The following is a 24,224-nucleotide window of genomic DNA, read 5'->3' as shown; positions in this document are numbered from 1 at the left end:
ACGGGAGCTCATTCAAGTATGACCCTCATTCTGAGGGTCCCATAAGGGCTTATCATCACCAGCCAACTCCTCACGTTGTGCACGAGCTGCGTCTCCACGCCCTGCACAAGCCTTCCTCAGCAGGCATCCTTCCCATGCCACGCTGCCGCCGCAGACCCACCCCCAGCACGGCAGTACCAGGCTGCAGGAGGCACTGCATGGCCCTGCAGAGAGACCAGTCCAGCCCTGCCACCGTGGCAGCCGCCCTGCCTGCCTCTGTCCTCTCCCTGGCTCAGTTTCATGCAGGTCTGTGAATCATATTCTACTTCAGTTTCCTTTTGCCTTTTGTTTTTCCTCTTTGTACTTCATTTTCAGACAGTCCTTGCACTCTTCTTTGGCTCACCATGTGAATTGAGGTAATTAGTTACAGGCTGCCAGGGCCTGCAGGGCTGCGCTAGAGGAGCTGCAGGCTGACATTTCAGAGCCAGCAGGGTTTCAGCACTGGTTTAGAAGATGCCAGGCCACTGATTCAAAGGCAGCAGGACTACGATAAAATGGTTAAAGGTCCCGGACTGAGACCTGTGAGAAAAGTTTAGGGGAAAAGCATCATCCATGGAGTAAGAAACACTGAAATACGTCCTGCATTCAGGCAATCTGAAGTCATAGTGAACAGCTAAAGGACTTTACATAAAAGAAACTGGCCAAAGCATCCTTTGCAATTTGGTCCTTCCAGTTCTCCTGGCAAATGAATGAACTGCAGCTGGTCCAGTGAAAGTCCACGTTTTCTCTCAGGCAACACACTTATGCTACTACCATCAGCCTTTTGCAAAGGGAATATGCACACAAAACCCCCACAACACAAAAGGGCTGGCACCCCAATCATGCACGCAGTGTGCACGTGGCAGAGCAATAGGAGCTTGCTCTGGAATAGGGAGCAGCAGGCAGACTGGCACATACTGGCACAAAAATCATTATCATGTATACGTGCTAATTCAGCAATGCCCATCCAAAACAGACTACCTGTTTGTGCCAGAGCTCACTCCATTCTGACCCACTCACTGAGCCAGCACCAGAAGACCAGTATGAACACTTTCCAATGCATACCCTGCAAGAGAGACATGGCTTTGTTAGGAGAAAAGTAGTCAGGGGGGGTTGGAAGCAAAGAAAAAAAACATTTTGCGCTTCCACTGGGGATACAAGAAGGAACTGCAAAAATGGGAACTTGGGTCAGATATTAGGAAAATAATTTCCAAGTTAAGGAGAGTAATTCCCTGGAATAGACTGCCTTAGAGATTACTGCGCTGCCATCCTTGGAGGATTTCTACGAAAAAGCTTGAAGAAACTCGCTCAGGATGATAGTGTTCTCACTTGGGGAAAGAATGGACTAGGACACTTACCATGCTTCCTTCCGGTCTCTTCTTTTCTCCCCACAATTCTGCATCTTTAACAGTCTACAATTTGTCATAATCTAGGTGTTTGTATAGAAATATGGTAATAACTCTGTTTCGTCAAGTATACAACACCTACCAGTCACTGTGTGGCACTTCAGGGGCACTCAGGAACAGCAGCATGATACTCAAATGTTTTTGCTTGAAGTACTTTGGCTCTTAAGGAAGAAATACTGTAGCTACTGATGAAGGGAGCAAGCCTCAGAGTTAAGCAATGCTGATTCTGGCTAGTAAACTGCAGAGGAAGAAAGAAACACTAATCTGCTTTTCACAATACCTTAATTTTGTGGTTTCTAAGCGAGGGGGGTGGACTGCATCTGGCAGAGGAGGCCAGCAAAATGGAGCAGAGGAGGTGGCTGTATTAGGGACAGGGACGGAGCAGCACAAAGTTCACTCTCAGGGAAGGAAGAAAGGGTGAGAGACGAGAACCGGCAGGAGACCCGGAGCAGTTGAGTCTGTCCCGCAGGGCAGCTGGTGACAGCCAGGCACAGACTCCCCCTGCTCCTGCACTGCAGTGTCCCTCTCCTCCAAACAGAGCCTTTCCAGAGCAGCTCCGCGCCCAGCCCCAGACCCCACTTCAGGACCCCTTCCTCTGCCCATCCACCTTTCCAACGCTGATAGCATCTCCCAAGGCTCACCACTTAGCCAGTTCTTAGACTGAGGAGGGAGAGACAGAGTATACCTTGAGGAGATATGAGGGGAAAAGTGCTGCAATAATCCTGACCAAACTCACCTCAGCACCTTCCCATTCCCTCAGCTGCACTTGGCCTTGAAGAAAACAATCCCACCGCACAAACCTGTTGCTTTGTTTGCTTCAGGCACATTATGAAGTAATTAACTATTACCTTTCTCCTGTCATGACTGCCTGAGAATGACACTTCTTTCCTTGTTTGTTGCCAAAGTGACTTCTCCTTCACAAGTTCAGTAAAGGAAACAGACATACGGTTCTTTGTATGAGTGAAGAATACTCATCAAATAGCTCCAAAAATAAGAAAGCAAAACTGCTTTTGCCCACATGCAAGTAGATTCAAAATACAGAGTTCTGAGGTCTTGATGTAGGGTTGGTTTTTTTTTCCTTTTTTTCTATTTATTAAACAAATTACTCAGAATTTGGGATTGGCTCTGCTCAAAAGATTATCTAGCACTGAAAAGCCTATCTGGACCAAGTAGGCTACCAAAAGCAAACAGTGTTATCAGCTAGGCACTCAGTTTAAAGAAACCGGCACTCCCCTTCAAAAGGTACATGTTCTTCCTTATCTCTTTAACACAGACCATCAAGGTTTTAGCTTTCACAATGCAATTTTAGCATATGGCATTGCTCTGTAGCTAAACAGAAAAGGAAAACACTGAGATGTGAAAAAGATCATGCAGTTCCTGAACTCAGAAGCACAGCATGTGTATTCTGAACAATAAAACTTTCTTTTTTAAATCAGCTATCAGCTGCATTAATTTACAAAAAAAAAATTATCTTCAATATTAGCACTTTTCAGATACAATTTAAAAATGCTTCCTGTGGCTAACTACAAAGCTGGGTTTGCATAATTTCAAGCAGTTTAGTGCAATCCATCGTGTATCAAAAAGTCATAATTCCTAGGCAACAGAGATGAAATGTATTGAAGTCTGAACACATTTCAATAACTTCCCTATGTCCATGAGAGCCTAGACCAAAAAAAAACCCAACAATTGCATTCACAAATCATAATACCACAGGCACAAAAGAAAAATCTTGTATCTGCTTAGAGCTTTAAGTTACAAAGGATCTTTATTTAACTTTGGTAGAACTTACATTTAGAAAACACATACCTGTGTAGTCTAAAATAGTAATCAATTGCTGTTAGTGGAAAATACTGTGTAAACTTCGCTCTTTTTCCTATTTGGTAGTTCTATTAACATTTAGCTGAACGGAGGCAACACGTCCATCAGGTAAGTCATCTTATCTGGATTGCAAAATACTTCAAAGATTTATAATTAAAGAATTATTACCCCTCATTCAATTCCTGTTTGTCAGCTTCAGGGAACCTAAGCCAAAGGTAACACCGAGTTACATCTTCCAGCTAAATCTCAAGCCTGGAGTTTCAAAAAAATCAGTTTCTATTAAGAAGGCTAACTTCTAGGCTCAGCCACACATATGTAACACCTGCAGTGACAGGGCATACGCCTGGTCCAGGCAATAAGCACAGCTGACGAGACACTCCTGCTACAGCAAGTTTTATCAGCCACCATGTAGAACTTGAGAGCAGCAGAGCTAAAATGGATCTTGGAGAGACCCAGATGAGAATATCAGGTAATAGTCAACAAGGGCTCTCCTGCCAGGATCCCTTCCAGACCCCAAAACTCACCTGGGGCTCTAGACTGCAGTTCTGGGTGGGCAATCGGCAGAACCAAGCAGGCAAACGGCTAAGTCCCTTATGAGATTTAATCCTAAATGACTAGCAGAATTTGCCAGTACCAGAATTTAAAGCTTAGTGCAAGTCATCTGCCTCAACCACAAACCCATCCTTTCTTGTTGCCTTAAAAACATTTAGGCCACATCTTGAAAAGTAACTCTAGTATGTTTGTTATAGGAGGAAGGCAAGATAATTGAAGGGTTTTTCTCTTATAAAGGATATCTAAATTTCCCATTTAACACTTTGTGACAGTATGGGGGCGCAGGGAGAGTAGACAGCAAAACTTTTACTAACCGTTACATCGTTACTTTGAGTCAAAGCAAAAGGAGTGCAACCCATGAGGACAAGACCCAAGCAGCAGCATATTATTTTGCCAAAAGAAGAAATACTAGACATGTTTAATTAGAAAGCTCCAGTGCTTTTGAACAGTGATTTGAACTTTCTGGATATCCATCTGAGGTTAAGAGCGCATTTTTACTGCCCTAATAGCATTCAGTGTCAGAAAACTCTGAAGTCATACGTTGTTAAGAGGCTAACAACAAGATCACCGAAAAGTCCTCTCTGCTGAACAAAACTTGCAAATTGTTTGTTGTTTTTTTTTTAAATTGGGCAAGAGAGAAGAAATGCCCTACCATGCGCTGGGCTCTTTCTTGCCATCATCGAGGAGTGCTGAGGACAGAAACAGAGTGACCTAACTCACATGAAAGAGCAAGAACACGCCTAGGCAAGAAGAAACATGTAAGAATATGCCCAGGTGCCAATGATAGAGAAGGGCAAAAGAACAGCAGTATGAAAAAGGACAGTCTGGGGAAAGGAGATGTGCTGAAGAACAGAACCGGGTAAGGAAGGGAGAGAGCAGAAACAGTACATGAGACATCCTAGGGAGGGCATTATAAACCTGTATTTAAACTAGAGATTTGCGGGGGGGGGGGGGTCCTACAAAAATCACAGTTTAGATTTTAACAAACACATCAAGCTTCACTGTAAGATACTGCTGACTCTGGCCATTTGCTTTACTCATCTGACAGAAGTAACCATTGCTATAGCAGGGCCAGCAGAAGAGGACACATTCATTTGTCAGCTGCTTCAAATGCAAAGTCAGTACCTCAGTCTAAAACACCAGTGCAGGGTGGGGGTTGAACAAAGATGTCATACTCTGCCACCAAACAGATGGGGAGATGCCAGTTCTGCCGTGGGTTTGGTGACCTCCAACAAGAGGCAGTAAAATTGCAGCAGCTGCTGAATGCAAGTGGAATCCTTCTGATGTGACAGCAAAATTCCACAAGTACTCCTTCCTACGGCTCTATTTAAACCCAAGATGGCAAATGCTGGAGAAAGAAAAATAAAACAAGATATGAAAGATAAAACAAGAAAATAAAACAAGATAAAATGCAGACAATTCTTCCTCTTTCTGTTGAAACTATATAAAAAAAAAACAATCAACCCCACACAGAAGAAAAACTACATTAAACATAAGAGGGCTGTTATCTCCAAGACTTCTGCAAATCTAAGATCTGGCTTCTTGCCTTACATTTGTACTAATTTGTTTAGCAGGAATGAAACATATTTGGTTTGATTCTAGTCTTTTGTGAGAATCTGAAACACATTTAATTAGTTGGTAATAAAAAACCCATAAAATTCTAAAAGATAGAAAAATACTTTCATTTTTTGTGGAAGGCTTCAATTTTTTAGGACTGGAGAAGCTAGCTAAAAATAAACCAGCAGCATGCTTGTCACAGGTTTTCTAAAATCCACAGCATTGCTTCTTCTCTCTGAAAAATTATTTATATGGCACAAGCCACGATACTCATTTGACAAGCTTCTAATGGGACCTCATTGCATTATATCACGCCCCTCAAACTTCCTAGAATAATGGCAGATGCCTTACACACATTAAAGCTACAAAAAGATGGTCACCTAATTTCCGGTACTATTTGACCTACAACTGAAACTTCAACGTCTTAACACAAGATACAGCAACAAAATACATTAAACTTAAGGAACAACCAGAGCAGAACCCAAACGCTGTTTCTGCTAAAACCAGCTTTGCCAGTCTATCGACAGTCCTCCTCCTGCAGATGCAGCTTCAACTTTGCCTCCAGTCTGGAGCAAAACCCACCATACCGACAAGGCGGCGTTCTGGTTTGCGCAGCGCGGGGGGTTAACTGAAGGCATCGCTGGGCCCCTCAGGAGCCAGCAGCTACGCCCGCAAAGCTTGTGAACAGGGGTGCGAGCACAGCGAGCCCGTCAGGTGGTGTTACCGGACGCCGAGTCAGCCCTGAAAAAAACAAACAAACTTCCGACCGGGGGCCGAGCCTGCGCGCCGGCAGGAGGAAGCTCTCGCTAACTTTGAGCAGCACGGCTGCGGCCGCGAGGACTGAGCCCCCCCCTCCCCCGCCCCGGCAGAGGCACGGCGCCGGGAAGCACCGGCGGGTCCCCGAGAGGCACCGACAAGCCGCCACAGGGAGGCAGGACGCCCGTTTCCCCCCCCGGCAGCCTGAAACCCTCACACGGAAGGGGGTGGGTTGGTGTGAAGGGGACGGAGGCCCGGCCAGGCCAGGCCCGGCCGTGCCGAGGCGCCGCCCCGCAGCGCGAGGCCGCGAGGCCCCGACGCGCCGCCGCCGCCGCCGGCCCCCGGGCGGGAGCGCCACCTCCCCACTGCCCCCCCCCCCACCCACCCCCTGCGCGGCGGAAGCAGCCCTCCCGCGCATGCGCCGCGGGACCGGCCGGCACGCGACCTTCCTTGCCCGCCCGCGCGGGGCGGGGCGGGGCGGGGCGCACGCTCACGGCCGCTAACCCCTCCCGCCCTCCCTCGCTCACCGTTGATCCCGCTCAGTGCGCACGCGCCCTTTGACCCAGCCGGCTCCCCTCCTCCCCCGCCCGTCCTCGCGCACATGTGCTCTCGCGCTGGCGCCTGCGCCCTGGCGCCGAGCCCCCCCCCCACACCCCACCGGCCCCCGTGACGTCGAGAGGCGCAGGCGCGCTCCCTCCCGGCCGTTCCCCCCTCCCCCGGCGGCCGCCGCGCGTGCGCCAGAGCTGCCGTCTCCCCGCCCCCCCCCCGGCCGGGCGCCGGCGCCGCGCGTCTCTCCGCCTTCGCCCGCGGCGGCGCCTGCGCGGTGCGTGCTGTCGGTGCGTGGCGTGCGGTGCGGTGGGGGCGGGTGGGGGCGGGGCGGGTATATATAGTGCGCGGCCGGGGCGGCGGCCTCCCCCTTGTCCCCCGGCCGCCGTCGGAGCTGTGTGCGCAGTGCGTGTGCTCCGGACACCCGGACACGCCGGCCCGGCCCCGCCGCACCATTTATTACTAAAAATATCAAAAAAGCCAAAAAAAATCCAAAAATCCTAAAAAACCTTTAAAAAAAATAACCCTTCCCTCTTCCACCTCCCGTCAACCTTCTGCAACCGGCCGGTTTGATATAAAATAACCCGGTGAAGCGAAGCCCCCGGACCCGGCGCAGCCGAGAGAAGACACAAGAGCGAACCCGACCCCCGCCGAGGCCAGCAGCAGCAGCCGCCGCCGCCACCACCTTCGCCAGGCCCGGCACGGAGTGAGCCAGACACCACCCCCCCGCCCCTAGCCGCCGCCGCCGCGCATCCGCCTCCCGCAGCCGTTAAGTTTCGAATCCGCCTCCGGAGTGCCCCCTCCCCCGCGCCGCCGCCACCACCGCCGGCCCCTGCCCTCACGGACCGCCGGGCCGCCGCGGCCTCCTCGCCTCGTCAGCGCCCCCCCCCCCTTGCCCTCCCGCGCCGGGAGACGGCGGCAGGATGAACCCCAGCGCCCCCAGCTACCCCATGGCCTCCCTCTACGTGGGGGACCTGCACCCCGACGTGACGGAGGCCATGCTCTACGAGAAGTTCAGCCCCGCCGGGCCCATCCTTTCCATCCGCGTCTGCAGGGACATGATCACCCGCCGGTCGCTCGGCTACGCCTATGTCAACTTCCAGCAGCCCGCCGACGGTGAGTGGCCGGGGCGGGGGGGGGGGGAGGGTCGGCGGTGCGAGGTGGCCTGAGGGGAGGAGAGCCGGGGCGGCCGCCGGCGGAGGAGCCATGTTTCTCCTTCCCCGCCCCCACCAGGGCTCGGCGCGGCCGCCGCGCCCCCTCCACCCCGGCCGCTGCCGCCCCGCGTCCATTTTTCCCCGCCCGGGCCCTCCCGGGGCCGGCGTCGGTGTTGCCGGGACGCGGGCAAACTTGGCGGGGGGGGGGGGAGGGGGGTTGCGACGGGGCCGCCGCTGGCTGACACGCGGCCTGGGGCCGCCCGCGCCTCGTGGCGGGGAAGGGGCGGGCGGGGGGGGGGGCGAAGCGCTTCCGCGCCCCGCCGCCGGGAACCGAAAGGCGACGCGGGGCCTCGGCGGGGGGGCGGGGGGGAAGGGGCCCGGGCGGCCCCGGCGGCCGCGGGGAGGGTGTGGGCGTGCAGGCGGCTTTTCCACAGGCCGGCGCGTCCGTGCGCGGCCGCATCGGGAATCCGAGATGAAGGCTAGCTCGAAGAAAACATCATAGTCATTAGCACCTCTTAATAACTACGCAGGAGCTGGGTGCGTGTGCGTGATTAAGAGGCCGTAAGAAGGAAGTAGGACGTAGCAGGGTGGTTTGGTAGTTTCACAGACGTCCGGTCGGAGCACAGGCCACAGCGTCACACGTTAAAATACCGCGGCAGGTCTGTCACGTGTAGGGAGGGGGTGAAATCACTGGGGCCTCCTTTGCTTGCTCTGCGTCTAGCAAGCTGCGTTCTGGTCCCTTTCTCTTTGGCATTGTGTTTCCCAAGTCGTGTTTTTATTAAACTTGCTTTACACGACGTGTTGCCGGTTCTCTAAAGTTGCATCAGTAAAGAAACTTTCCATGTAGTTCTGGTCATGGTTGTGCTGAGTTTGGCAAACCGGCTTGTTCATGTGGAGGGTGTTTCGATAAAAGAACCAAACCCGTGACCGGTTCTAAGTTTTAATTAAAAGAAAAAATAATTCCGCCAGCTAGAACATATTTGATTCCACGTACACAGCTTTCTGTTATAATGGGTTTATGTTCAAGCGTATGAAAGCGAGAGATTCGAATTACAAACTTTCCAAGCAATTAGATTAACTGGCTTTCAAAATTGGCTTTAGTATGTAGCCATTATCAGATCAGACTTTGGTGTACCGATGATATCTGTATGTAAGAGGTAAAAGCTACTGTCTCATCTTTTTAATAGGCAGATATTTCACCTGTTATCATCAGCTCCCTCGCTTCAGAGAGCTTTTAATTTATTCAGCCATTGTTTAGGATGAGGCAATTTGAATGCTTGTTTTAACACACTTTGCTTTCCTTCGATAAAAACCTGTGGTACGGCTTACTCAAAAAGAATAAGAAGTTAGCACAGCTCAGTACTGTGATATGATAATGTCAAGGCAGAAGTTGAAGGTGATTCAAATGCTTCTCCTCCTTTCTAATGACAGAATTCTGTAAGGACAGACGTTATCACTGTCATTAGTTGAGCAACCTGTTCAACCCTATGTTTTGTGACTTAGTTTCTCATTTGTCAGATGCGGGAACAAATACAGCTCTTTCACCTGAGCAGTGCTTGCATTCAGAGTTTTAGAATGTGCCTCTTACAAAAATGCTGTTACAAGCATCCAAATGTTACAAGTATTTTTCAGACTTTGGGAAGCACGCATATTTTATTCTACGCCTAGTCCAGTTCAGCTAAAAGTATTTCTCGTCTGTATCAAACTTGCATCTGGCACGTATCTGGAAGCACGTGTGTAAAATATACTTAAATGATATTGTGTGATTATACTTTTGCAACATTTTTAGAATTTGATGTTCTTGGCAAATACCTAGAAAGCATTTGCTGATCTCTTGGTTTTGTTTGTTGGTTTGGTTTTTTTTCCCCATAGATCATTCTATCCATTTACTGAAACCTTGAAATAGGAGCTCTGAGGATGAATGGTTACTCTTACAGTAATAGTGGTTTAATTTTGATTCCAAACTAGCTGCCTTTTCTTGGTTTGGCCTAATTCTTAGCTACATGTCGGGCTATGCTTATTAAACAGCTAGTAACAACTAGCTCAGGTTTTGAAAAACATCTTTGAAGGTGTGTTTGACGTTACCAGCTGTCTGTAAACTAGGGATCTCAAAGCTCTTCCAAAAACTAATTAGGCCTGATGACACATTTGCGAGGTATGCGCACATTTCAAAGTTGTGACTTTTCTGAATTTGAGTCATAGTCCGGAGTAAAACCCAGTCAATCTTGTTTAATCACTAAACTAGAAATATTCTTAGGTAATCTGAAACTGCACTTCTCCCTTCAGATTTTTTGAATGGTTATGTTTTGAGAGGTTGTTTATTTTATAGCTATTGCTCTGTAGGTATAGCACAGTTTAGCATTAAGTGTATATTCCCTGTGATTTTGAAATTGTTACTAAAGTGGACTGTCCAGTTGCTCACGACTAAAATGGGAACTGGTGACTCACTCAACAAAAGCTCCAGCACAATCAGCAAAAGTACAGCATGGGTAGGTGTGTCCACTTGGTAACAAGTTAACTGCTGAATGGAATTGCCTCCTGCAAACTAGTGCCCAGCCTTTTATGGCTGAAATGGCATGAAAGTAAGCCAGTTGTACTAGTAAGTGAATTTTAATGAGAGTAGCTTGTACCTGGTTGCAGATGTATTCTCGTAATGTTTTAATATCTGTTGTGGAATGACATTTCTTGTACTTCTGGTCCATAGAAGAGGTGAGGAGAGCTGTTGAGGGTTTCCATGCTGTCCTTGGCTTTGTGGAGAAATTGCGTTGGTCTAAAATACGTGCTGACTATTAGTTGAGAGTGGTAATGCTTGCAAAGGCTAGTATGGACCCACTTTGAGTCAGACGTTTGGGAAACGTGTCCAGGAACACATATTTTTGAGGAGTGTCAGGATTATTCTAGAAGCAATTAGCATGCACTAGAAAAGCCTCTTTTCTAGTGAAGGAAGCCCTGTTACTACTTCTGGAAATAATGAACTGTTTGTTGCTGGCACTTTTGCTGGTGCTGGCAGTAATAATTCCAATGACTTCCAGGGCAATACCAAAGCCTTAGATGTTTCTGCTGTGGCCAGTCTGATATCCACAGTTCTTATTTTTTTGGCCGTCTTCCCCCCCCCCACCCCTTTGTAATGTAATGCCTTCCAATGCTTTTGTTTTTCATTATCAGTATCTCAGTTGTCTTTTCTCTCCTGTTTAATTTATATTAAAGTTTGTGAAAGCTTTGTTAACTTATTTAAAAGAGTGGCAATGCTTATATTTTTTGTGGCTTTGGTTTAAATCAGTTGACTGGCTAGTGTCATGTGAATATGGCAATAGTATCAATAGATTTTTAAATTTTTTTTACAAGCAAATGTTAGACATCTGTCTCGTTAACTTCTACAGATGTCTTTCAGAGAATATAATCTTCACATTCACTTGTAATCTGAAAACATGGCAAGAAGGGACATAAAACGTGGTGTACCAGCTGAACCAGAGGCCGATTGCAGATTTTCTTTGGCCATGATATCCAACAACATAGCTAAAGATAAAAGCAGCACTTAAAGAACAAAAACGTAGGGGTTTTCACAATGTGGTTGGTCCTTAGTCCTTCTCCTAAGGAAAGCAAATAACTGGCATGGTTACTGTTTTTAAACTAATACTAAACTGATTTCGGTCTTGTTAGCATCACATTGCTCTGCTATGTGCAAATTGCAGTGAAGTGAGTTAGTACCAACGGGTGTGACTTCAGCTATTTACTGGGACTTTTTTCAGTGTTCTTCCAGACCTACAGGAACAATGATGAAAAGGGGCTAATGTAGGAGATCATAAAATAAGTCTGCCATACTTGAGAACTGTTGCTCTTTCTTGCTTAAATACCTTGTTGACTTAAAACATCACAGACATGTCTTGTTGCTTTGAAGGGACGTATGAAAACTGAAGAAGTCTTGATACCTCCCTATCTAAATACACCGAGATCTTGAATTCAGGCTTTGAAAAGTTAGTTATGGAGTTCTACTGGAAAAACTGCTCCATTGGAGTAATAAAACCTGCTTACTTAATTTTGCTGTTTTAACACTTGCTCCTTCGTTGAGCTTACATATATTTCATCATGAGCTTTTAATATATACATAATTTGAGATTTTCAAAATTAAGTAGTGGTTTTAAATCTCTTTGAACTGTCCCTTGCCCGGAAGTCCATCACGGATTTTTTTTGTCACTAAGGAAGCAGTTGTGTGGAACAGCTGCCTGAACCAGGCTTGAACTCCACCTAGCAAAGAAATCTTGTCAGTTTAGGGGTATTGGTGATTTAGGAGTTCTTATGTTAGTGTTTGCAAAAGGCCTCATATAGGCACAAGCTGTACCCCTAAAAGCATTTTTATTGATACAGTATGCATCTGCACGATGTGGGAGTGGCCAGCTGAATTTCAGAAATGTTAAAACTTTTCCTCCTGTGGAGTAAGTTGTAATTGTCATCACTTGATAGATTTTTCTCCTCTCACCGTCCCATCTTTTCGTAGTGGGGTCCAATCCCTTAGGCTACTGGCATTTTTACAGCTTGTTCAGCTGACTTGTGCTTCTTCCTAAATGTGGCTTTTGCTGAGGAGTTTTTGCCAGTTTTAACTTGCATAAACCGGAGTGGGGTTTATTTACATTGGAGGTTTGGGTTTGCATCTTGGTGGTGGTGCTGGACTTAAAATTGTAACAATTTCATAAAGAATTGTACTTCAAATGCTATTTGTGTGCTTATTACGATAACTTTAGCATTTCCTACTAATTCCATTATGTTTTTCCAGCTGAACGAGCTTTGGATACCATGAACTTCGATGTCATTAAAGGCAAACCAGTGCGCATCATGTGGTCTCAGCGTGATCCGTCTCTACGCAAAAGCGGTGTAGGAAACATTTTCATCAAAAACTTGGACAAATCAATTGATAACAAAGCTTTATATGACACATTTTCTGCTTTTGGAAACATCCTATCTTGTAAGGTTAGTGGAAAATTATTGGTGCACTTAATGGTTTGACACACCTCCCCCCCCCTCAATTTACACTGGAAACATTCCATGGGTGTTACAACAGGGTTTTTCTTTAATAGGTGGTATGTGATGAAAATGGATCCAAGGGTTATGGGTTTGTACATTTTGAGACACAAGAAGCTGCAGAAAGAGCTATTGAAAAAATGAATGGTATGCTGCTTAATGACCGCAAAGTGTAAGTACACAAATACATGGTTGGGGATCAACAGACTGAAATTCATTTTACAGTGGACAAATACTTAAAGTTTACCTAGAAAAGACAGGTTGTTCTAAAAATTTCTTATTTTAAAGAGGATTTAGAATTTTAGTGCTAGGAATACTATGAGTTGTATCCCCTGCGTATTCTAAAGGCAAGAGTAAGGTCAGAAAAGGCTAATAATGCAATCTGGGGAAAACATTGTTATTAGTTGTCTTACAAGTCAATGTTGTAACAAGGATTTGGGAACTCCTCTGGTTTTCTGATCTTACTAGTCTGTGATAGAATACAGTCCTTCGGGTATTCTGAATAATGCTTCCTTTATAAGAGTTGTGAGATAGGTACATTATCCATTTTTTGGATGAAACTTGAAGCTCTAGAGTTAGTCCTGAATAGCAGTCGGATTACACTGATGTTTTTCTATGAATGTCTGTTAATAGGCAGGTCTAGGAAATAGCAGTGGAAAATAAAACATACAGAAACCTAATGTTTTAAAAATTATCATTGTTATATACTGTAGGAAAAAAATGTTATTTGGCTACTTGGTTAGTGATATCTAGGCTTGGGGGCAGGGCGAGTGTGCCTCACAGCTATGCCTAAGGGATCATTATGGTATTTGGCATAGTTGCAAAAGAATAGCTGTCTAAATACTTGAGAGGGTTTGGAAAAAGGATAACAGAAATTGGCATCAGCTTACCATCATGGATTATTTTTACATGTAGAGATGGATGGATCAAGCCACGTACAGGGAGGACATATATTTTGAAACTTTAGTTTTCCTGCTTGTTCTGTGCTTGACTGGCACACTGTGGATGTTTTTACTTATCTTCCATCTTTATACAACCTTTTTAAGTTAGTAAAAAAAGGTCGGCATGTAGTCACAGAAGCACATGATTTACGTAAACTTTGTTCAGTAAAATACATCATAAGAGTTAATTTTGCTTTGAATTTCTATTCAGGCTAGGCTTTTAAAAGTGAGTTAAAGTACTTCACTTACTACTAAAATCTGCTGAACACATTGCACTATCATTCTTACCATCCTTGGTTGCTATAAATTGGGTGAAGTTGTCAAAGTTTAAGAAAATGTTGAGTTACAGTATGCTACTTTATTGGATTTGCCAGATTTGGAACTATAAAGTTGGACAATACAATAAAATTTGAGAGCAAAAGTCTACTACAATCAGTGTTAGCCACATAATGTCTGTACTAGAGCAGCTCCTTGGGTTGCAGAGTGTTGCGTTCAGCTTCTGTTCTTTCTCTGATGGTATGAACTGACCTTTGGTGTTCCCAGCCAATTTGCAATGGTATTTGACTAAAGAGCAAGTTGAACTTTTTATTTCTCTATGCCTTTAAAAAAAAAAAAAAAAACAAAAACAAACAACTCAGGAAAAAAAATCCCCCAAAATAAAAAAAACAAACATCAAACCAGACAAAAGTCTTGCTTTGATACTGGCTGGAAAGGTGTGTAAGGGAGTGGGGCAGGTTAGTTAAATATCCCTTGCTTAAAAACAGGATTGGAGAATGGTAACTGCTTTAAGGCTGCCAAGTTTTTAGTATGGCAGAGGGATTATGCTGATATCTAGAATTTCTGTTTAGCCACTTTACCTAGTACTCTTTCCCATTGTCCAGCTCCCGTTGTCAAAGGTGTTTCATAAGAGTGAACAATCTCGCCAATGGCTTGAAAGCATTTTTATGCTACTTACTGCGATAAGCACACTGATGTAGCAAGGATAGTGAAATTGTTTTTCCGATGGAGTTTTATCCTAAATATTTTGGCTAAATAATTTCATGCCTATAATGAACAATGAGACTAGTTAAGAATAAAATATGATGCCAGAGGATTAAAATAAATTTTTAAACCTTGACAGACTTGCTTTAACCTACACTATTGTGTTCTCCTGCAACTAGATTTGTTGGAAGGTTTAAATCCCGCAAGGAACGTGAGGCAGAGCTTGGGGCCAGGGCAAAGGAATTTACCAATGTTTACATCAAGAATTTTGGAGAAGACATGGATGATGAGAGACTTAAGGAACTCTTTGGCAAGTTTGGTAATGTCTTAAGCTTCAAGTTTATATAAACATGAGTGAACATCAGCTTACTTCTTATATGGTATCTGTACAGTGCCTTGTAATACAAGGAATCAGCTGGCTGTGTAATGTTGAGTTAAAAAAAAAATTAAAAAGGTTCTGAAAAGTTGGCACTTAATTCCAGTTAGTCTTTTGAATGGGTTTTGCAATTTTTTTTAAGTTGCAAATAGAAGTGTTTTCCATTTTAGTACAGATTGATGTTATGAATTCACTACACTTCCATTGGCAAGCTATTTGGTTCTGTCTTGGTCCTCAGTTATGCACAGGGCAAAATTATGGCAGGCATATGATCATGATCTAGTAATGTATATGATGTGTCACCATCAAAATAGGAAATGGCAAACTCTGTAATTCAGTTACAGATTCTTATACTGGTTCCTAGGGCACATCTCAGCCTCAGCTTTTTTTATCATTATTATTATTTTATTTCCTCCATGTTTTTGCTGTTCTCCAGTGGATATCATGTAAAGCAAGACAAAGCCTTGAATATGAGTTAGCAACCCTAAGCAGCATTTACAGGAAAGACCTTTGCACTACTGAAGTGTCGTGGTTGAAATGATAGCGAATTTAGCTGCTAGTATCTGTCTCAGTTGAGTCCTTGAACTACAGTTTTTCGAAGGTTTGGAATTGCTGAACTGGGATGGCCTTTCACCAGGATTAAATGGTGAAGCACATGCCTAATAGAAAGACCTCCTCTCTGGCTTTCAATACCCATTTCAAAGGATGGAAGCACAAATGCTTTTTAAATGTTGTGATTTTTAATGAGAAAAACAGTTTTGTTCACTTAGAGATGAAATTCCTACCCCTTTTTGGTTGAAAATATAGTAGGAGAGAAATTCAGCATGGCAGACTTCAGCCATAATGGCTGAAGTTCAGCATCAGGGCAAATCAGCAATTTTATATTAATGGCTGATGTTTACTAGATACTATTACTGGTGCAGAAGTCCTTTGTAATACAAGTGAAACAAACTAAATATTAAGACTTCTAAGCAGGATGTTCAAAATGTGAAGGGAACACACTCTGTATACGAAGCCTAAGTATTTCATTCTCTTTTTAGGTCCTGCCCTAAGTGTGAAAGTTATGACTGATGAGAGCGGAAAATCCAAAGGCTTTGGCTTCGTTAGTTTTGAAAGACATGAAGATGCCCAAAAAGTAAGCTTTTGGACTTCATTTTAGGAATCCTATAACTGAGACCCAAATAATGTGTTTCACTGAGTGATTTGAAATCTCGGAATTCATTAAGGGTTTTTAATTGGTCAAGGACACTGCAAAACCAGGTGTCTGCTTCCTAAATGACTTAGCATAGTTTCTGTCATTTAGAATGCTTTCCTATGAGCAAATATCAGTTGGTTTGAGGAGCCTGTTAAGATACTCTAAGACAGCTGGAACTAGTGTAGAAATGGGGAATCTTGAATAATTTAATAACCTGTTTTAGGTGGGCTTAAAGGTCTTGATGAGATTTGCACTCCCTCACGCTGGGCACCATACAAGCATAGAAAATTATTATATCTCTGCAAAACCCAGATGAATCATTGGATCCAATTTGGTTGCACAAAACATTTGTGCAAGGCAGAAAGGATTGTGTTTTCAAACTTCAGCACTGCGAAGTCAGCAGGAAAGCTATTAGTTTTATGGAGCATGTTTGGCACAGCTATAAGAAAATAGTTATAGAGCCCTGTGATGTTGCTGTTACTCTGAAGAGTAACTTTGGAAGAAGGTTCCTTTTAATTTGTGTATATATCTATAACATGCCAGTATGCTGTATAACTTAATTCTTTGTCAGCTGGTTGCTTTGATGTGTCAGTTCACTGTGGCAGTAGGGACATAGCATCAGGAGAAAAACTCGGCACAGAACAAATCAGGGCAACAAATGAAGTTTGCTTTTCAAAAGGCATTTTGGTGATTTGTCAGTGCTGCAAGTGTACAAGCAAGAGATTAGAACAAATCCTGTCTGTCTTACATCTACATTGTTCAGTCTTGCATACATTCATTGATGAATTGTTTCTCTTGCGGTAGTCAGGATCCCATTTTGGGTGTTTTAAGTAACATAAAATTCTAGTATCTCAGTAAATATGTGTTTAATGGCTTTGATCATGGAGGTATACAATACAAGAAGTCACAACTGGTAACTTCTGGTTTTAAATTAATTGAATAAATCTGTGCCAGAGTTTTCACATCTTAATAGTTGTAACTCAAAACAGCATAAAGGAAAAAAGTTTGTATTTTCATACTCTTTAAGTATTAATGAAAGAATAAAAATTTAAAAAAAAAGCTGTATATGCCAGCTGTAGCTTAACATATAGGAAAATCTGGTAGATACTACAGTTTGAGATGTTAATTTTAAAAACAGAAGTCAGGTTTGTGAATTTGAGCTTTTCAACTCAATTTGCTTTCTTTTCTCTACCTTTAGCAAGGTAGGGCTGGAGAAATAGTGCTTCATTATGTGACTTGATTTGTTGGTTGGTTTTTTTTCCAACTTCATATAAGAAAAGTTTTCTGCATCTGTTGTTACTTTTCTTTAACTGGGCAGAAGCGCACAGAAAGCAATTTCCATTTTACTTTAAGTGGAAAGTCTCAGGGTATTTTGTTTCAACCGGTGATATTTTAGGTGGATTGGCTCTTTTTCTGGAATCCTTATGTAACTTTCTGTATTTGAATTACATTTTTTTTGTATGCCTGAAAAACACCAGAATACAAAGCACTGCTAACCTGTTGTTTGTTAATGAAGGCTGTAGATGAGATGAATGGGAAAGAGCTCAATGGGAAACAAATCTATGTTGGCCGGGCTCAGAAAAAGGTGGAAAGACAGACGGAGCTGAAGCGCAAGTTCGAACAAATGAAGCAGGACAGGATCACCAGATACCAGGTTCAGTTTCAATTCAAGAGGACTAACTTTATTCTGTGATATTTTTAGATTTACACAGACCATTTGCTTTCAAAAATAACTTGGCTTTTTTTTTAGGGTGTAAACCTTTATGTGAAAAATCTTGATGATGGGATTGATGATGAGCGTCTTCGAAAAGAATTCTCCCCATTTGGTACAATCACTAGTGCAAAGGTAAAGTAAAGTTTGCAGATTGTCCTTGTCCTTTCTTTGAAAATGAACAGTGGTCCTTCACCAAGGAAGAGTGATTTATTTCATTGACTTAACAGATGTGACCCAGTCACTTACCACTGCTACTATGTTCTATATATGTGGACATCTGCTTTTTGATTATTGTACATCTCGGGTTAAACGCATGTGATCATCCTTTCTTGAAATAATCATAGAATCATAGAATAGTTTGGGTTGGAAGTGACCTTTAAAGTCATCTAGTCCAACCCTCCTGCAATGAGCAGGGATGTCTTCAACTAGATCAGGTAGCTCAGAGCCCCGTCCAACCTGACGTTGAACCATCTTTGTGATGGGTTTATGCCACAAAAAAAATGCTACATCTCAATCTGCATGAAATCAAGAGTCTGAGTCTATCTATAGATTTCAGCTTTCTTTGTATATAAAATAGAATAGAATCATTAAGTTTGGAAAAGACCTCTAAGATCATCAAGTCCAAAATAAACTGAAATAATACTTATATTGATGTGAGAAACTACATCTTTTCAGTACAATAGTGTGCTCATTATGACTTCAGTGAGGTTGTCATCTGTATTCAGTAAACAGCTATTAATTAATTAATTACAGGTCATGATGGAAGGTGGCCGCAGCAAAGGATTTGGATTTGTATGCTTTTCATCACCAGAAGAAGCCACCAAAGCTGTCACAGAAATGAATGGTAGAATTGTGGCTACTAAACCATTATATGTAGCTCTAGCCCAGCGTAAAGAAGAGCGCCAAGCTCACCTCACCAACCAGTATATGCAGAGAATGGCAAGTGTAAGAGCAGTACCTAATCCTGTAATCAACCCTTACCAACCAGCACCTCCTTCAGGTTACTTCATGGCAGCTATCCCACAGGTATGTATGCAGAGGAGTAACTGAATGTTTTGTACTGTGTATAAAATCTGCATAATTTCATCATTCTAATTTCATAGCAGAAAGGTGATGGACTGTTCAGCATGCCCTTCAAAGGTAACAAAGTTACACAATGTTTTTGTATTTGACAGACTCAGAACCGTGCTGCATACTATCCTACTAATCAACTTGCTCAACTTGCTAGACCTAGTCCTCGCTGGACTGCTCAGGGTGCCAGACCTCATCGTAAGTCACTTCTTTACCTCTTTCCAGTGATTGCGGTAAACTCCATAGCATTTACCTTTGCACTTTTAAGTACATTTTCACGGCATTACAGTATCAGTCTTCTCTTTGTCATGTTAGTGGTATTACTTCTGAACTCTCTTCACCATTCAGTGTTTCAGCATCTAATTTAATGTATTTTCTCTAAAACATAGCATTCCAAAACATGCCTGGGGCTATCCGCCCAGCAGCACCCAGACCACCATTTAGTACCATGAGACCAGCTTCTTCACAAGTTCCACGAGTCATGTCAACACAACGTGTTGGTGAGTTTCATTTATGCAAACTTTAAGTATTAGACTTATTTTTTAATTTTGCTGATTCAGAATGATCTCTCAAAAGCATTTGTAAGTTCAATATCACATGCGGTAACACTTCCCTCCTTTTCTGGCTCTTACTACATGAGTAAGCTGGTATCACCTTCTAGTAGTTGCTTTAACTATTGTCCCAGCAAAGACTCCTGCTGTGGTCCCATTTGTTTAGCATGAAGCATTTCTTCTTTTAGTGTGCATTTTAATAATACTGTATGACAGCTTCTGCTATTTCTAAGCATCGTGGCAATTGTAATAATAGGTTGCATGTAGAAATACCGAGATGATAGAATTTTAGCTCTTATTATTTTGTCATAGAATACTGTGAGCCAGTATCATGTATGCAGAAGCTGCACATCACTGAATGAACCAGAATTGATTGTAATGGAGTCTTAATTCTCTCAGAATGTATTAGGCAGTAGTATTTTTTAGCAATCTACTTCGTGAAAGTATCCTTTTTTTAGGATTACTATTGATGTAATGTGCTCAGGAAATCAAATGTCTTTTGAGGTTAGGATGAAATTAAATTAGTACTCAACCAAAGTGAATGTTTTCTCACAAATCTTTTTTCAATAGCATGTGAGAAAAGCAATTCATTAGTGAAATGACTGGAAAGTAACGTCCAGTAAATTTTGAGCTTTGAACCTTTAGATATGACCAGTGATGTGACAGTTGACAATACTACTAAGATGAATCTGTAATACAGTACCTAAATTAGGTATTCTGTTTGGGCTGGTTTGGTTTTTGGTGGGGTTTTTTTGTGTTGTTTTTTTCTCATAACTTGTACAGTGTGGGCTAAATAAAACAAATACTCACATATGGAATTATGTTATTTTTTCAGCTAATACATCAACACAAACAATGGGTCCACGTCCTGCAGCAGCAGCTACTGCAGCTACTCCTGCTGTACGCACAGTACCACAATACAAATATGCTGCAGGTGTTCGTAATCCTCAGCAGCATCTTAATACACAGCCGCAGGTCGCTATGCAGCAGGTATGTCATTTTAGGAACTGGTCCATGCTTCTGCTAGTGTTTTTTGCAGAGGAAGGAGGGGGGCACTTATGATTGAGTTGTCTTTGTTATTCTAGAATTCAGGCTCTGCAGTGTGGCAGCAGAGTTATAGCCTTGGGGTTTTAAGTATATTTTAAGTTCACCTGGGACAGGATGTGATCCTGTGTTACTTTGTATTTTCCAGTTGCTTGATACCTTAGCCTGAATTCTCCTTGTGTTTGCTCCACAATGGAGCGGTTTATGCTAATCACCCAGCTCTAACCAGCTCTATTTGATTAAATTGACTTAGTTGTAATTTATTCCATGTTTCTGACAGTGTAGGTATTGTTTATGCTGAGTTGTGGAACATTAGATATTTGAAGCTGCACCTAATTATGAACTAGAATTTAATTTTGAAATGGTGTTAAATTAACTTGCAGCCTGCTGTCCATGTGCAAGGTCAGGAACCCTTGACTGCTTCCATGTTGGCTTCTGCCCCTCCACAAGAACAAAAGCAGATGTTAGGTATGTACATGATACCTTTCTCTATTCCTTGTAGCAGAAGAACAAAGTACTCTTTCATCAATCTTAAAATGTCGAATAAATGGTTTTAGCAGTAGAACAAAGTGTTTGTTTCCCTTTTCCCTTAAATCTAGGCTGTGTTTGTCAGATAAGATTTGTCACTCTGATAAGCTTTTTTCTCTCTAGGTGAACGTCTATTTCCTCTCATTCAAAGCATGCACCCTACTCTGGCGGGTAAGATCACTGGTATGTTGTTGGAGATTGACAACTCTGAACTCCTCCACATGCTCGAGTCTCCTGAGTCTCTTCGTTCGAAGGTAGGCGGACTTTTGCCTTACCTAGTTTTATCAGCAATTAAGACTACACTGATTTAACAGATGTTTATACTGGCACAGTTGAGTAGCAGCAATGCAACAGTGGCCCAGGGCAAGAAGTTAGGATATCCTCTTTCAGAGGGTGGCAGTGACTTACATTAGCATGAACTGGAACTGTAACGTTATCCTTTTCTTTTTAACAATGCAGGCATTGTTTGTGCATGTAATTTAAACTGTTTCATTAACTTAAATATACAGAAATTACTAAGCTTCCCTTTATTAATTTTTCTTTTTTACTTAACAGGTTGATGAAGCTGTAGCCGTACTACAAGCCCACCAAGCTAAAGAGGCTGCTCAGAAGGCAGTTAATAATCCCACTGGGGTTCCAAGTGTTTAATAAGTAAGTTTTCTGAGCACTGTATAGTTTTGTGGGTTGAGTGGGGCAATAGTCCTTAGTCCATGGCCTTGGAAGCAGGATGCTTCCAGGCTCTGTATCATTTGCAGCCACAGAAAGTAGCAGCTATGGTCACAGTTGTAAACAAATTTCGTGCTCAATCCTGTTGTCCGGTTCTGTAGCTCTTGGTTAGCAAATGCTACTGACATTTTGTCTTGCCTATTTAGCTGGAATCAAAGCTTTGTTTTTAACAGCATATTTAGCTAAAATTAGTTTTAGGCATGTGTGCAAAAAATGTGCAGTTCTGTCAAACACTACTGTTGAGTGTTGTTCAAGAGGAACTTCTGGAATTGAAATAAGCTTAAAACAATACTCCAACCCTATTTTTCCTTAGAAATGAAATTGCTAGTTTAAACTATAATTTGTATATACTTGCCAAAATCTCAAATTACACAGTAATTAAAAACTAAACTACATACTGTCTTGACTTCACTTTTTGGTGAATTTTAACTTTAATGCCAATTAAAATACTGTCATGGTTTAACCCCAGCCACAACTAAGCACCACGCAGCCACTCACTCACTTCCCCCCACCCAGTGGGATGGGGAGAAGGTTGGGAAAAGTAAAACTCGTGGGTTGAGATAAGAACAGTTTAATAGAACAGGAAAGAAGAAACTAATAATGATAACACTAATAAAATGACAACAGTAATAATAAAAGGATTGGAATATACAAATGATGCACAGTGCAATTGCTCACCACTCCCTGATTGATGCTCAGTTAGTCCCCGAGCGGCGATCCTCCCACTTCCCCCAGTTTATATACTGGGCATGACATCACATGGTATGGAATACCCTGTTGGCCAGTTTGGGTCAGCTGTCCTGGCTGCGTCCTGTGCCAACTTCTTGTGCCCCTCCAGCCTTCTTGCTGGCTGGGCATCAGAAGCTGAAAAATCCTTGACTTTAGACTAAACATTACTTAGCAACAACTGAAGACATTAGTGTGTTATCAACATTCTTCTCATACCTAACTCAAAAGCATAGCACTGTACCAGCTACTAGGAAGACAATTAACTCTATCCCACCTGAAACCGGGACAAATACTGATTTTCTTTATTGCCTTCTGTGGGGTTAGTATCTTAATTTTGCATGACAGGAAGAGGCAAAAGGTGGTATCTTTATAATTTTGAAAGGGGAAAATGTGCAATTGAGGATGATATAGGAGTCTATTCTCAGTCCAGTTAGGTTTTGCCTGTCTATGAACTTAGTTTCCACGTTTATAGCTATCAGTTGAAGATGACTGCTTTAACATTTGATTACTTAATTTTCTTTTTTTCTTGGTCTTCTCATTTCTGCAACTTTCCTTTTGGAGGCAGAATTCAAGTCATGTTTTTTCCACACTTCTTTCTTTTTCTGGTTTGTGGGGTATTTTTTGGTTTTGTTTTTGTTTTTTGCTAGTGACACTTTCACACTGGGGATAAAGAAGTGCTGAATAAGTTGTTTGTCCTAAACTAAGATGCCCAAACTTTGAGACCATTACTCTGTACGCTCCATGGTGTTTTAGTAATTGGAAATTGAAAATACTGCTAGTGTAGTTACTTGGTGAGCCTTGGTATGCTGGCCTCAAAAGTAGAGGTGACCTGCAGTCAAGTTAGTTACAGTAACAAATTATTGTGTACAGCTGCTGTGCAGAGTACTGTTTAGTTCTAGACTCAGTTTTGTCTTACCAAATACTTCACTTCCATGTCTCTGAAGTGGGGGATACCTCTGATACACTGCTTGTAGAGAACTTTGGTATGATTGATGCTGTGAATGCCCAAAGTGCTGTCAGGATTACAGTTGCAGAAAGCGTGTGAGAAAACATAAGGTGCTGCTTTGATTTCAAAACCTGACAACATTGTTTTTGTTTGCAGAAAGATCCGGGACTACAATCTAGAACTTCGCTTCACCGAAGAAAAAAAAAAATCTAAACATGGAAAAACTATTAAATATTGAGAAAAACATTGCAAAATATAAAATAAATAAAAAAAGGAAAGGAAACTTTGAAGCTTATGTACAGAGCAACGCCGGGGCTAGCAAAACAAATGCTAGTCCTAGATTACTTATTGATTTAAAATTTTAAAAAAAATAGTAAAATAAAAAATACAAATTAATGTTTTATAAACCCGGGGGAAAAGAATTTTCAGCACAGTACAAAAATTTAAAGCATTCCTTTCTTTAATTTTGTAATTCTTTACTGTGGAAAAGCTCAGAATATCACCACTGTTTTAGTTGACAGTGAGAATTGATAGCTGAGCAAAGAAACGTAATTTGGATTATAAAATTCTTGGTTTAATAAAAATTCCTTAAACACTGA

General features: G+C 42.6%; 1 protein-coding gene and 1 long non-coding RNA gene across 3 annotated transcripts; one reads left to right on the top strand and one right to left on the bottom strand.

Moving 5' to 3' along the window:
* Nucleotides 1-3,170: 3,170 nt before the first annotated feature.
* LOC138684805 (uncharacterized) lies at nt 3,171-6,732 on the bottom strand. Its single transcript, XR_011324096.1, has 2 exons — nt 6,635-6,732; nt 3,171-5,586 (listed from the first exon to the last, which is right to left on the bottom strand). It is a non-coding gene; the product is annotated as an uncharacterized lncRNA (long non-coding RNA).
* Nucleotides 6,733-7,008: 276 nt separating this feature from the next.
* On the top strand, nt 7,009-24,224 carry PABPC1 (poly(A) binding protein cytoplasmic 1). Of its 2 annotated transcripts, none has more exons than XM_069779789.1 (15): nt 7,009-7,769; nt 12,579-12,772; nt 12,880-12,995; nt 14,925-15,055; nt 16,162-16,256; nt 17,833-17,970; nt 18,067-18,162; nt 18,784-19,056; nt 19,206-19,299; nt 19,491-19,601; nt 20,488-20,642; nt 21,080-21,164; nt 21,348-21,478; nt 21,780-21,875; nt 23,782-24,224. In XM_069779789.1, exons 1-14 carry the CDS (start codon nt 7,577-7,579, stop codon nt 21,870-21,872), a joined length of 1,905 nt encoding a protein of 634 aa, XP_069635890.1. In that variant the 5' UTR covers nt 7,009-7,576; the 3' UTR covers nt 21,873-21,875; nt 23,782-24,224. The 2 variants fall into 2 exon arrangements, with proteins under 2 accessions (XP_069635890.1, XP_069635889.1); XM_069779788.1 differs by having other exon boundaries at nt 14,925-15,064.

The sequence above is a fragment of the Haliaeetus albicilla genome, chromosome 3, assembly GCF_947461875.1.
Source record: "Haliaeetus albicilla chromosome 3, bHalAlb1.1, whole genome shotgun sequence".
Lineage (NCBI taxonomy): Eukaryota > Metazoa > Chordata > Aves > Accipitriformes > Accipitridae > Haliaeetus > Haliaeetus albicilla.
The sequence above is the reverse complement of the archived record's forward strand: the minus strand, read 5'-3'. Positions and strand labels throughout refer to the sequence as shown.

What these genes read in the sequence shown, in the direction of transcription:
- PABPC1 (XM_069779788.1), top strand. Translation starts at nt 7,577, where the DNA reads ATGAACCCCAGCGCCCCCAGCTACCCCATGGCCTCCCTCTACGTGGGG. An exon ending in CATGTCAACACAACGTGTTG is followed by an intron (nt 19,602 to 20,487) that starts GTGAGTTTCATT and finishes TTATTTTTTCAG; the next exon opens with CTAATACATCAACACAAACA. An exon ending in AGAACAAAAGCAGATGTTAG is followed by an intron (nt 21,165 to 21,347) that starts GTATGTACATGA and finishes TTTTCTCTCTAG; the next exon opens with GTGAACGTCTATTTCCTCTC.